Consider the following 13,308-nt stretch of genomic DNA (forward strand, 5'->3'; position numbering starts at 1 on the left):
TGGTGGGCAGATTCACTTTGCTGGAAACTATAATTTATGGCCCTTTAAGCTGGGTGGCTTTATCCGGATAGGTAAGTAACTGAAGATTCAAGAATGATTTTTTGAGAAGATTGTTTTTTATACTTAATGAAGCCTCTCTAACCAAATTTTAAAATTTTTGTACCTAATACAATTCATTTGAATTCTTTGATGTTCTTCCGGGTGAAATCTTCTTGTCGCTGCTGTTGTCATTGTTCCCCGCTCTGCTGTTGTTCACTCATGTGACTTCGATGGAGCCAGTTTTGGTTGTCGTAATGTCCCTATTACCCAATCTGAGTGGGGAAAAGAAGGTTGTGAACAGGACTTCATCTAATTGTTTCCATTACTATGAAAACAACCTTTTGCTGCTAATGTACAACTAAAGTCCCATAGAAATGACTTGTCACTCGTGAAGTTGTGAATTTTTCTCATGGCTTCCCAAGAAATCTAGCATACCGCGATTGTTCAATCTGAGATTGACTGCTGCGAAGGACCTCACTCTGGTCGAGAATCATCAGGCCCTCTAAGAAGTACTCTCTTTTCATAGGAGGCTATGGATTTCAGTCATGCACGTTAGCGAGAGAACCGGGGCGCGCTCTTTAGAACTCACGTAGGTTAGAGCGGGGAACGATTACGGGAGGATGAAACTCGAAACTGCATGGAGGATTCCCAATGCAAATCAGCTTCGTGATTAGGGAGGTTCTGGTGGTGCTCACTGTGCATCCTGCACAGGCGCTAACAGCTCCTCCATGGAGGTGCTTGATCGGTGAAAGAGATTCATAGTCCTTGCCATTGCCATGCGCTCTCTTTTTGGTCAATGTATGTCACTCTCTCGTCGCATGTGCTGATATCTAGCTATGGAGCTAATCCCTTTAAGCTGGCCAATGAAGCTCGAGTTCCAAAGTGACCCCCTATCGACCAATTTTCATTTTGAATCATGGCACGCCACATCATATACCACACAATAACACCAATTGTCCTTTAGTGTGAAAAAACTTTCAATTATTCTTTGCAGATCGTCTATACCTACCAACGTTCTCCGATAATGCTCTTTCTTATATCTATCTTTTCTCTTTTTTTTTGGCTTCTGGTCATACTTGATTTCATAATTGGCGCTCCACTAACTCTCACGAATACATGGAAATAGTTTCATTCATATGAATTACCATTGAATAGTTAGTAACACTACTTGGAGCAAAAGAAGCACTCAGCATCTTTATGGCCTCATCCGTCCTAAAATCTGTCGTCTTCTTTTCAAAATCCCCAATTTTATCTTAGATCAGTACTTCGCTAGTTGCAAAGGCTTCTTCAAAGAGCGCGAGGTGCTGAGAAGGACTTTGAGACAATAACAAATGATCTCGAGCCCTCTGTTACTCAAGTGTCAAATTCTCCGACTCTGTTGAATTGATCACCAAGGGATGCGGCCAAAGACCTGGTACCAACAATGGAGTCATGAAGTCGCAAGGGAAACTGGCTTGAGGAGGACACGGTGGCTGTCGGCGGTGGCCAAGGGATGAACTCTTGGATCAGCGCTGGAGCGAACGCCGAGATGGGGAATTAGTGTGGACGATGGCGCTTGCGTGTGCTATGTCACAAGACGTTGATCCGGAGTGGAGATGCTCACGAATTAGTGGCAGTTGACGGGAAGACACCGCAAAAGAGGGAGCCGTGGCTTGACTTGATAACGCTAGAACGGGAGTCAGGCAACCTACAAAGAGAAACCGTGCATAGTGATGGCCACAGGGCAGCAACCAAGGGCGTCTGGACTGGGGTAGGTACCAACGGAGCTTCCTTGAAACCTCTGGCCGTGCAAGGTGGAAGAGCAACAACAGGCCAGTGATCGACGGCGAAGCGCGGGACAACCAAGACAAGATGAAGAAAGAGAAAAGAAAGAAAAGAAAAGAAAAACATGAAACAAAGAGATAAAGAAAAAAAAAATAAAGAAAAAAATGTACTTGGACGAGAATGAACGTGGACGTGTACAAAATTTGGTTAGTTGGTAAAGCAAACCTTTATTTGAAACTAAATTGACCACTTTATGCCTATATTTGAGACGATATCCATGTTGGGCATTCTTTTGATAATATAACCCCTAGAGTGTAAGAACTCATCAAGACAAGTCAAATCATCACGACATCTCAACACGTGCATTATTGAGGATTGGTCACAATTACCTTCTAATTCAAAACATATTAACAAATATCAACCATCTAAGTCAAAAGTACTAAGTAGATCAATCTAACTTAGCCCCTAAAATCACCTTTAAGGCAAAATAAACAAGAACAAAAATCAACAACTCTCGATCTTTTAACAAAACTGTTTTAATTAAAAGAGAATAAAGTCCACTAAATCACCTTGTAAACTCTTGAAAGATGGAATTTTGAAGCTTTAACAACACAAGATTGGAATCTTTACTTTTAACCGAAGGATCGAAAAGTGATAGTAGGAGAAAAAGTGACAAGTGATCTCTTTTTTCTATGCAAGAACGAGTTGGAATTCTTTTGAAACTTGAAGACATAAGAAGATGGCAATTATACAGCCAAGGGAAATGAATTAAGAAGATTATTGTAGGAATACCAAGAGATAATAACTTATTGGTGTTTAAAGGAAATAATTACTTGAGGTTAAAAAATGTTAGGCGGAGATTGCAAGGGATGTGCTCAAGTTAGAAAGTTACAAGTGACATAATAATATGGTTCAATCCAATTATATGGCCAAGGGGATAAATTTAGATAACCAAGAGTTACCAAGAGGTAAGAGTAAATAACCAAGGTTAAAAGTAATGATGGCTTGAGGTTAAAAATATTTGGTTGAAATTGAGAGAAGAGTTATCAAATTAGAAAGAGATGAATGGCTCAACTATGTGGTTCCAAAGTAGGTATTTTGTTAAGTTACCAAGATATAATAAATCATTGCGTAAACAAGGAAATTAGTTTTCCGTCCTAAACACTGATAGGTCCAAAAAATATTTTGAACCCACTAAAGTTGTTAATGAAAGATATTGGACACTAGGGAAATCTCAACCCAATAAATTTGAAACTTGAATATTATCAAATTCGTAATTCGAAGAATATGGTAGTAACCGTCATTCTACACCATTAACGTACATGTTAACATCTATTAATGTAATCTAAACGCATTAAACTCTAGGCAATTACAGTCGTGGAAAATCATCTTTCGCACCTTCTACCTCACAAAATTAATGACCGACATGAGATTCCACACGTACCTTCCAAAACTTGAAGCTAAATAATACTTAAACGGTATATCGTAAAAATTATTACCAAACATGTCACATATAATTTGACAAACTTGGCTCTAATACCATATTAAAAAGTCAAGCCAAAAAACTTAAATCGATAAGTGAACGAAGACTGCATGTGTTGGAATATATACGGCGAATGGCTTTGGAACCGGATTTCAACAGTGTTAGACTCTCTCTCTCTCTCGATGGCCTATGCCTCACCACCCGAAAAGTTCAAAGTGGCTGCTTTGAGTTTGTGGTCCCTCGTGCCTTTTGAGCTGAGCTCTCTCTCCCTCCAATCTTCTTCCACCTCTCATCGGTCTCCCACTCAAATGAAATTTACTTCCCATCGCCTAAACTGAAGATAATATATCATACTAGTCGATCACAACCGACAAAATCAACCATAATTCCTTTTTGCGCGGCTCGTCAAGCTAATCCAATTTTCGATATTTCTTGATACAAGATCGATACGATTTGATAGGACGAGCCTCAACGATGCTTTTGAATTCTCTCCGAGTTCGTGGGTAGATTAATTAAAGTTTCTAGCTCCGCGAGATGACGACGAATCTCTATTTAGCCATAAATAGTTTTCCGATAACCAATCATTCTCAGCAAAACCAAATGGGTGAAAGTCCAGAAAATGGTACTTGACTAAGGATGGTCCTGGTGGACAATTCCATGCCCGAAACCGGGAGTTGCCCACTAGGAACTGATTTTGAAAAATAGGAACTGGGAACCGCCTGTTGGTTCCATGGATCCATTCGAGTGGAACTTGACCGCTGGTCCCATGGAAGTGCACTGTTCGGCGTGGTTCGATTTGACGCAAAACTAAACTATCTCTAGCTAATTTGGTTTGGAAAACAAAAGAAAGCATGAGTAATTACATTCCACACCATTAATACAAAAGAAAGTTTGTACTAGCGGCTTTATACACCATGGATTTTTTTTAGATAATGAGTCGTTATAATCCTTAAATCAAAGGTAGTTAAGGTGGCTTGTATAAAATATCATGTTTACACTAGCGAGATAGATTCTCTTATTCAAAGTTGGGTTGGACCAGTCGTGTCGCCTCCTTAATTTAATGGACCAAACTTAAAGTGACTGAGGTGCCTCCCTCCTCGTCAAAGAAACAACAACCAAAATGTTCTTGGCCCTACTCTCGGAACGGTGATCGTCCGCCATCTCTGCATATCTCTTGAAGAGCTCGTCCATCACCACCAAAATGCCTCCATCGAAGAAGTGAGACTCCAGCGTCGACTCCACCACCGCCCGTACCATCTTCACCACTCTCTCCCCGCGAGACGTGAGTAGGATTGTAAGGTAAATGGCAAAAATGTTTTTACGAACTAGAATTTTCAATATATATAAGTTCAGTTGGGCGTGGAATTAGAAACCGAACCGATCTTCCTGGGAACCGCCGGTTCTAGATCGGTCAGATCCAGTTTCGAGATGGTACCCGATTTCTTTACACACCCCTAGTTCACTCTGCCCAAATTCATGTCTACTTTTTAACTCGTGGGTTGATAATCCAGCAACAAAACAAAGCGGTTGATAATATGAAAGGAAGCCTTCTCCAAAGATGCAAATGCAGTCGGCGGATCGTCAACTTTTAATAATTGAAAATTTTCCGGCGACCTTGAGGATCCTTTCTAGAAAGTCACCGGCCAATCTCCTACCTGCTCCCACCATAGATAAGGTGAGACAAAACCGCTCTCGTTCCCTCACTCTCCTTCCTTCCCTCCCTTTCCCACTATAAATCCTCCATGTCGCCCGGCTCAATGACTACTGTAATATTTTGGTATTTAAAAATAAAATAGAAAAGGGGTTGAAAAGTCAATAAAGAAGCTACAGTGAGCTTTAGTTTATAAAAGGGGGATCGAGAGCTTTCGGGAAGGAAGGAAAAGAAGGAAAGAAAAAAAAGAGGAAAGAAAAGGAAAAAGGAAAAGAGAAAGAGTAGGGATTTTGCATGTAATCGCCACGGACGCCTCATCAAGCCGATTCGACTTCGTATCGCAACGTTTGGTAAGTGTTTGCGCCTCTCGTTCATCCAATCTGAAAAGTTTTTCGAGTTAGGGCTCATATTTCGGAGTTATGTGATATTCGAGCGGCGAAGTCCGATTTTTGAGTCGTTGAGCTATGAATATATATAGAAATGGTAGTTTGGGATGTCGTGGAGCCGTGAGATTTTACGGAACTCGATTTAGACTTATGATTTGCCCGAAACGAATTTTTAAAGTTGAGCGCGCGTAGTGAACAGTGCGCGACCAGCGGTTTTTAGGCCTATTTTCGTCGGTTTTCGGCTCGATTTTAAGACGGCCAAGTTGGCGTTCCTGTAGTCCTTTGAATGGGCTTTCTATTGACTATAAGCTTGCTTGGAACGAAGTTTCGTGAAGAGAGTTATGGCGCAACCAAATTTCGCGTTCAAGCTCCGCATTGCAGATGGCTTTAACTATTCGCTTTGGGTGAGCGATTTGTGAGCGCGTTTGAGTCTTTTTGGTTAGCGTCTAAGCTTGGTTTAGTCGAGTTGTTAGTGAAATAGTGTTTTACTTGGTATTAACGTCGATTCTCGTTTAATTGATAGGATTACGAGATCGTCGGTTCGAGTAAGCGTTGTTTGATTTTTGGGCATTCCTTGGTGAGTGGTGCTATCTCTTCTATGAAATTCTAAATTCATGTCTTGAAAGCGAAAGAGACTCGATATATAATGAATTGTGAAAGAATATATTTATTACATAAAAGTATGAATCGGGCATTTACTACATTTTGGTATTTGTAAATGATTTAAGATATGCTTTGGGAATTGTGTTGCAAAACGAGATATATATATTGATTTGAAATGGGTATGTGAAATGCATTATGGTTTGAGAAACGAGTTCTCGAATGATTTGAGAAATACTTTACAAAAATGATACATATGTGTATTGCGTTACGAACTAGTTTATGAAATGAGTTCGGAAATGATTCAAGAAATGCTCTACGAAATGTATTTCTGGCAGATGAGCCGTGTTGTGAGAAAGTTAATTGTTTGGTTTATGAGATTGTATTCTGGATTGGATTTCTAATATTTGATGATGATTGTTTGATACTCAATATGACTGTGAACCCATTGAGGGGTTTGGGGGTATGCATACCGGGTTTAGGATATCCTTTTGGACCGAGCCACCGGCTTTGTAGGTGAAGACTTTGCCAAGGGGGAATCTTGGTAGCCTTGTCACAAAGCTTTGTGTCGTGACCATGGTTTGATATTGAGCAATAGATTGATCGATGGAATGGACCATCGATATGTGATGTGATATGAGATTCATCAATGGAATAGACCATTGATATGTGATTTGAGATTAGTCAGTGGAATGGACCATTGATGTGGTTTTTAATAAAGATTGATCAATGGACTTGACCATTGATATTTATGATGATTTAAATGAATATTTTCTGAATTGTATAAAGTCTTGTTGAAATGAAACAACTCTTATGTGATTCGATATGTATTGACTTCTGAAATTCTGGTAAAACTTTACGCATACATGCATAGTGATTGCTCGATCTGCTTAAGAGATATGCACTACTTACTGAGCTGTGGTTGCTTACCCCTCTCTTTCCCTAATCTTTCAGGTTCCTTGGCTAGTAGCCAATAGAACGATTGCGATGTCGTGGGGACTTTTGAGAGTTGGTTTCCTTATAGTTTGAGGCTGCGTCCTTCGGTTGGAAGGACGGCCGTGTCATCCTCCATCCTGATAGGTTTCGGGGTGTAACAACTACTGTCCTAGCTCCCTCCTCGTTCCCGTTCCCGTTCCCGTTCCCGTTCCAACCCAGTCGTCGTCTTCTTCTTCGCGAGAAGCGCCAGTCCTCAACGTCGCCATGTCGATTCCTACTGCTGCTTCGCGTGCGAGGGAAGGACGAGTGTTCAAGACGAAGCTCATCCAGTTCCTCGGTCGCTCCACGCAAATCATCCTCCAGGACAAAAACGGCCCTTGTCCTCTCTTTGCCATTTGTAAACATCTCCTCTTCTCTCCCCTTCTCTGTCTCTCTCTGTCTCTCTCGTCCTCTTTATTTGCGGGTCTCTTGGTTTTTGCCGTTCTCTGGCTTCCGATCGATGTTTATGTCCTTCGATTGCTTGGTGGTTCGCGGCTAGTATTTGCCTAGCTTCTGTTTTTCGTTGTTGCAATGTTAACCGTGGCAATCATGGACTATGACTTCGTCTGGTGTAGAGAAAATGACGAGGGGAATTTGGCGTCGTTCACGTTTACTTCATCATAATACAAGTTACTCTTAGCTCATGCATTTTGGTGGGTGCGTCCGTTGTATGTAAAGAGTTTATTCGTGGGTGACGGTGACTCGAGGAATGTTCTTAAATGGGATCATATGCAGGTAATATTCTTCTGTTGCGGAACATGCTGAAGTTGAGTACAGCTGAGGTTTCTCAAGAAACATTGCTGTCTTTGGTGACCCAACGACTGATTGATTCCAACAGCAATAATACTGTAATGGCCCTTTCTTGTCCCCTGGAAGTGTGGAGTGTTTCTCTGGTTATGATAGATATTAATCTTCGTTTCGTTTCTTTTCCCCTCTTTGGAAATGTTGCAGAATAGGGATGCTGGCTATGTTGAAAATCTACGACACAACATGGCGGACGCATTTGAACTGCTGCCACGTCTTGCCACTGGCATTGATGTCGATATAAAGTTCAGGAGGTTGAATTGACTTAATGACCAGTATTCAAGTTGTAGCCAGAATCGTTATGCTTTCATAGGCCTTGAATAGATATATTCTCTTAATTGCAGGATACGTGACTTTGTACCCACCGGAGAATGTGCAATCTTTGATCTGCTGGACATTTCACTCTATCATGGCTGCATTGTTGATCCCCAGGTGCTTTAACTTTCCGGTTTCTGTGCTTTTGTGCCAATTGCCTCGTGACTTTTTTAGGAGTAAATTCTCAAGTAACTCGTCTGCTTCATCTGGATGAAAGTGTTTGTCCTCATTTGCCGTCTATTATCAAAATGGTTAACAGATGCGCCGGCATATGCGTGGGTTTCAGTATCAACGGTGGAAACTATCTGTCTTTAGAGGATTTTTATTTGGATTACGAGCAGTTTCTATCTAGGATGACGTTTAACTTCTGCTGATTCGGATTATTGATTTATTTGAAAACCAACTTTAGGTTGCTTAATGATTACATGGGGAAACCGCTGTGGTTTGCTCCATGATCAAATGTCTGCCAGTCTCATTTCATTGCATTTAAATTCTTCTTGGGATAGAAGTATCGTCTATGATCTTGCTCTGTTTTGGTACTTAGTCCGTTGCATAGGCAGGCAAAAGAAGTCTGTACTTCCTTTACTGGAATCTAGAGTTCGAGTAAATTCCCCCTAGTTTTAGTTCTTTGTCTCCTCCCTCCTGTCAACTTATGCTAATTCTGCCTATGCCTTTATATCCTTCTATCTACATCTTTCTTAGGATCGTGATATTGCAATGGCAATCGGATCCAAGTCATATAATGCCCTTACGCGTGAGCTTGTTGCACGAGAACTAAATATCCCACAACAGAGTAAGAGATTTGGTAATCAACTGGACATTCAGTTTACTATCAACTTTGTCATGATGCTGTATCTCTTTTTGTCAAATTTGCTCTTAGGGAAATTAGTGCAGAAATTCTTGGGGAGCAGCGCCGGTCAGTTGACCAATTATGGGTATGTGTATGGATTTGCTATCCTCCATTTTTTTTCTATCAATTATCTGTTGGCCATCTCATGGGTATGTGTATGAATATTCTATCCTCCATAATAATTCCTTATGAACAACGCAGCCTTTCTTGTCTGCAACGTGATGTTAAAGAGCGAGAGCTCTGTGCGTTCTTTGATAACAAACATCTCAGTACCATGTTTAAGGTCAGTCATGGGCTTCGTTTTGTATCTCTTGTATGTTTTTATTGTTACTGCGAACCGTTGGACATTGCATCTGTTTGTGCAAGATGAGAGAAGAAATCTCATTTTAATTAATTTTCGTGTCATTTCCAGTATGAAGGTCAACTATATCTGTTAGCTACAGACGAAGGTTTCCTAGATCAGCCTGATCATGTGTGGGAGAAATTAGAAAAGGTAAGAAGCGTGTTTCCATTGTCATTGACGAAGAGAACTTTCATCAGTTTGTTCTGATTTCATCCTTTTCCCTGCTCGAAACTGAAGCTGTTTTTTCGGGATTGTGGTTTTTCTGGCGAGTGTTTTTATTTGGATTTCTTTAGTGAATCCAAGACGTAGCTAAGGCCATTTAATCTGGTCATAGAAAAAGGTAAGGTCATTTAATCAGTGCATAACCTATTCTTATGGTGGTGGTAACTGCCAAATTTGGTTGTGAACTCAATGATTTTGAAACCAAGGTGAAATTTGTTCCCAACATGACCAGTTTTCTAGTTCTACTTAACGTCTGTAACCTCACGTGGTTAAGAGAAATGGACTTATTTCAAGTATTGGGATTTTCTCTCTTTTTACGCACAACTGTGCACGTTGAATGGTGCAAATATATGTTATGAACAAGAAATACAATTTGATTGATGAGAATTACAGTCGTAAATTATGCCACAGCTGCCAAACATGATGGAATTTTTTTTTGTAATTTCTCTCTTTTTCCAAAGTTTGATTTTCCCTACAAGTATTGCATTTCTTACTTGATTCGGTTCACCCATGGACATGTTCTGATATTCTCATATCCAGATCCAAACTGAACGAGGGTGCTATCCAAGTTTTTAGGAAGCTGAATAGAGTACCTTTTCGAGTTTACCTATCCCACTTATGGGTTGTCGGATGGACTTCCCCTTGGAACTCTATTTTCCACTTTTGAAGCTTGAAGTATTTCCCCCTACTCTCCCAACAATCATTACTTGACCTCACATGCCTTCTTTGTTGTCGTGTTATACGACAGTTTGTTACTGTTAGTCTTTCAGGCAAATAAGTTAATTTTAAAGATGATCATTTAATCATACCGTATTATTATTATATATATTTTTAGGCTTAACTGATTCTGTTGCTTTTTCCTATGTGGATGGTTTGCATTGATGTTTCTTTTAAGCACTAGCACTGCGTTTTCAGGTCAATAGGGACAACGTGTACGTGTCCAGCAATTTTGAGGAATATAAGATGGTAAGTCATACAAATGATACATGGGATGAGCATAACGCCATGGCCAGCACAGATGTGTGTATCTATTTTTATCTTATGTGCTCTGAATTTCGCCATAACCTTCAACCAGTATTACCCTCATGTGCTGCAGGACTATGTTGCCAGCGTCGACAATGCAACCCATGCAGACTTGAATGAGTAAAAACTCCTAACTTAATTGGATTCTTATGGTTTTATAGTTCAGATGGATTAAGACTAGGTCGAGCAATATTAACAGTCTTACTGGATTTTGCCAAGTGGCATCAGTGGTCTTGTTATTTGCACCACGCCATGTAAAGGAATCGTTTATTTCTTTGGAAAAGCATTCTCATACTCTCTGCGCAATTGTAACACTCTGTTGATAATTGGCTAGGCTTTTTGAACTACTTGGAGTCGTGGACATGTCTCTTCAGTTTGAGTGTTTCTTGTCCATTAATGCCCCTTTCACTTCACCCCACATAAATTAAAGGGATAAAATGTATTGAAAATCCTAAAACTTGACTTGTCACGAAAGTGCAATTGGGTCCTAAAACTTATCTAATCGATCCAATCAAGTCATTCCCTTGACTACACTATTTGAAAGTTTTAGGATTCGATTGCATTTTCATGACAAATTATAGGATTTGATTACACTTTTTGAAAGTTTTAGAATATTCGAATGCACTTTTACGACAAGTTTTAGGATTAGATTGCACTTTTTAAAAGTTTTAGAATTCAAATGTAAATCTCACGATAAGTTTTAGGATTTCCGGTGCACTTGTCCCTGAATTAAATACCTTTTGACTACTTGAGCCTTTTGCTAAGAGTGCAAACACTTCTATGTTGTAGTCTTGACCTTCAACTGGCAATGGCTCTGGAGCAAGAAGAGCGAAAGCAACAACCACCACAACGCAATAATGTCTAACCACAGTCAATTGGTGGTTTAAGGCTGATCTCTGGTCCCAGGTTTGCTGAACATCTTGTTTCCATGTCTTATTTGAGTAATCTTATTAGATGCTTTTGGTATAAAGTTGGGTTGTGCAACTGGACCGGTTCTACCTGGGAATCGGACTAGACCGCCCTAAAAGCCGATCTGGTTTCCTTGTGGAAACTGGTCCGGTTTGCGGTCTCAAGTGAAGAACCACCCAGGAGCCGGACCGACCGTACCGGTTTTACAAAGTCTAAAAACCCTAATTTCTCTCTCTCTCTCTCTCTCTCTCTCTCTCTCTCTCTCTCTCTCTCTCTCTCTCTCTCTCTCTCTCTCTCTCCTCCTTGCTCACTTGCGGCTCGCCATGGCTCATTCGAGCCTCGCAACCCTTGCTCGGTCTCAACGAGCTCTCACTTAAAACTATGGTTAAGTGATTAACTATGTTGTTTGTTTTGTTTTCAGGTGGTTAGAATTTGGAGCTATATTTTTATGGATGAATGAGGAATGAAGTTTCATAATTTATGTGTTATGTTACGTGTTTTGAACATTTTATCGTTTATGATTGTACGTGACTATGTGTTCATCTTATGGATTGTTGCTTTTGGCGAATAAGGGATTTTTGTTGTTCATCTTTTGCTTTGAATCATTTTATTACTCATATTATTTTGCTGTAAAAAATGAAACCAAAAAAAGGAACAAATGAAAAACAGGTCTTGGTAGACTTTGAATCGGACTGGAAAAACATTGAAGGTTCCAGGATCGGTTCTAGGAAAAATAGAGTAAGTTTAGGTATTAGAAACTGGGAACCGGTTATAACAGAATAAGTCCTACCCACGTGGAATGGATCACCCCTAATATGAAGTTCTAATTAGAGATATAAGTACTTTTTTGTGTCATAGGCCATAACATAATGCGCTGTTGGCAGTCCCTGCTTTAAGCAGTGTCTTTACTTGAGGTCATTAGTTTATCGGTTCATATTGAATTGTTGCTTGCAAAAGTCGCCCAAGCCAAGTTTTCTGTGTACCACCTTAAAGAACTCCATTCTCGTTGTTCTCCAAATATGTTACGCATGCAGATTATAAAAGGAAGTACACATTTGTTGAATCGTAGAAGTTAGATGTAGAACATGGAACTTTGCTGGGAAAATTATCTAAAAAGTCATAAACCTATTGCACTTTTGCCGGGGGAAGAACAGCAGAAGTGTCAAAAGTTGTGTATGGAGCTCACTTTGGTGCCAAAAGTTCCATTTGATTCACTTTGGAGCTCACTTTTAAAAAATTTTGGCACTTAAATGATCCAAATGAAACTTTTGGCACCAAAGTGAGCTCCGTACACAACTTTTGGCACTTCTGCTGTTCTTCCCCCCACTTTTGCCAATTGAGTCCTAAATATTTACACTTCTTGCTAATTGAGTCCATCCGGCCAATTTTGACTGGAAATCGCTGACGTGGACGCTGGCCGGCTACATGGCGCTGACGTGGACATTTTTTAATAATATTTTAATAATTTTTTGAATTTTTATGGTTTTTTTCTTCTTCTTTTTTTTTCCTTTTCTTTGTTAATTTTTTTTTTAGAGTTGGCCGGCGGGGTGGCCAGCAGACCCTTGCCGGCCGCAGGCGAGGGTAGGCCGACCCTCGCCTGCCAACTCCAAAACACCCATAAAAAACACAGAAAAGGAAAAAAAAACCATAAAAATTTCTGAAAATTATTAAAATATTATTTAAAAGTGTTCACATCAGCGCCACGTGGCCAGCCGGCGTCCACGTCAGCGATTTTCGACTAAAATTGACCGGATGGACTCAATTGGCAAGAAATGTAAAGGTTTAGGACTCAATTGGCAAGAAGTATAAATGTTTAGGACTTAATTAACAAACTTAAAAGGTTTAGGACTGAATTGGCAAAAGTACAATAGGTTTATGACTTTTTGGACAATTTTCTCGAACTTTGCCTGTCATCTTCAAGGTCAACTTTCCTCTAGCCCGATG

The 13,308-nt window shown here is 40.1% G+C and overlaps 1 protein-coding gene across 3 annotated transcripts; it reads left to right on the top strand.

Moving 5' to 3' along the window:
- The first annotated feature begins 7,053 nt into the window (after nucleotides 1-7,053).
- LOC130140049 (uncharacterized) lies at nucleotides 7,054-11,574 on the top strand. Of its 3 annotated transcripts, none has more exons than XM_056318372.1 (11): nucleotides 7,054-7,256; nucleotides 7,634-7,746; nucleotides 7,850-7,956; nucleotides 8,047-8,134; nucleotides 8,720-8,810; nucleotides 8,898-8,952; nucleotides 9,069-9,150; nucleotides 9,280-9,360; nucleotides 10,348-10,452; nucleotides 10,529-10,575; nucleotides 11,245-11,574. In XM_056318372.1, exons 1-11 carry the CDS (start codon nucleotides 7,124-7,126, stop codon nucleotides 11,318-11,320), a joined length of 978 nt encoding a protein of 325 aa, XP_056174347.1. In that variant the 5' UTR covers nucleotides 7,054-7,123; the 3' UTR covers nucleotides 11,321-11,574. The 3 variants fall into 3 exon arrangements, with proteins under 3 accessions (XP_056174347.1, XP_056174348.1, XP_056174349.1); XM_056318373.1 differs by having other exon boundaries at nucleotides 10,348-10,398; nucleotides 10,508-10,575; XM_056318374.1 differs by having other exon boundaries at nucleotides 10,348-10,398.
- Nucleotides 11,575-13,308: the final 1,734 nt, after the last annotated feature.

Source organism: Syzygium oleosum, unplaced genomic scaffold (assembly GCF_021117445.2).
Source record: "Syzygium oleosum isolate NSW1041296 unplaced genomic scaffold, Sole_v2.1 Sole_v2.15, whole genome shotgun sequence".
Lineage (NCBI taxonomy): Eukaryota > Viridiplantae > Streptophyta > Magnoliopsida > Myrtales > Myrtaceae > Syzygium > Syzygium oleosum.

Excerpts from the sequence above, each read along its gene's own strand:
- LOC130140049 (XM_056318372.1), top strand. The coding sequence starts at position 7,124 with ATGTCGATTCCTACTGCTGCTTCGCGTGCGAGGGAAGGACGAGTGTTC. Across the intron at positions 7,957-8,046 it reads GTCGATATAAAGTTCAGGAG|GATACGTGACTTTGTACCCA; the intron begins GTTGAATTGACT and ends TCTTAATTGCAG. Across the intron at positions 8,953-9,068 it reads GGTCAGTTGACCAATTATGG|CCTTTCTTGTCTGCAACGTG; the intron begins GTATGTGTATGG and ends TGAACAACGCAG.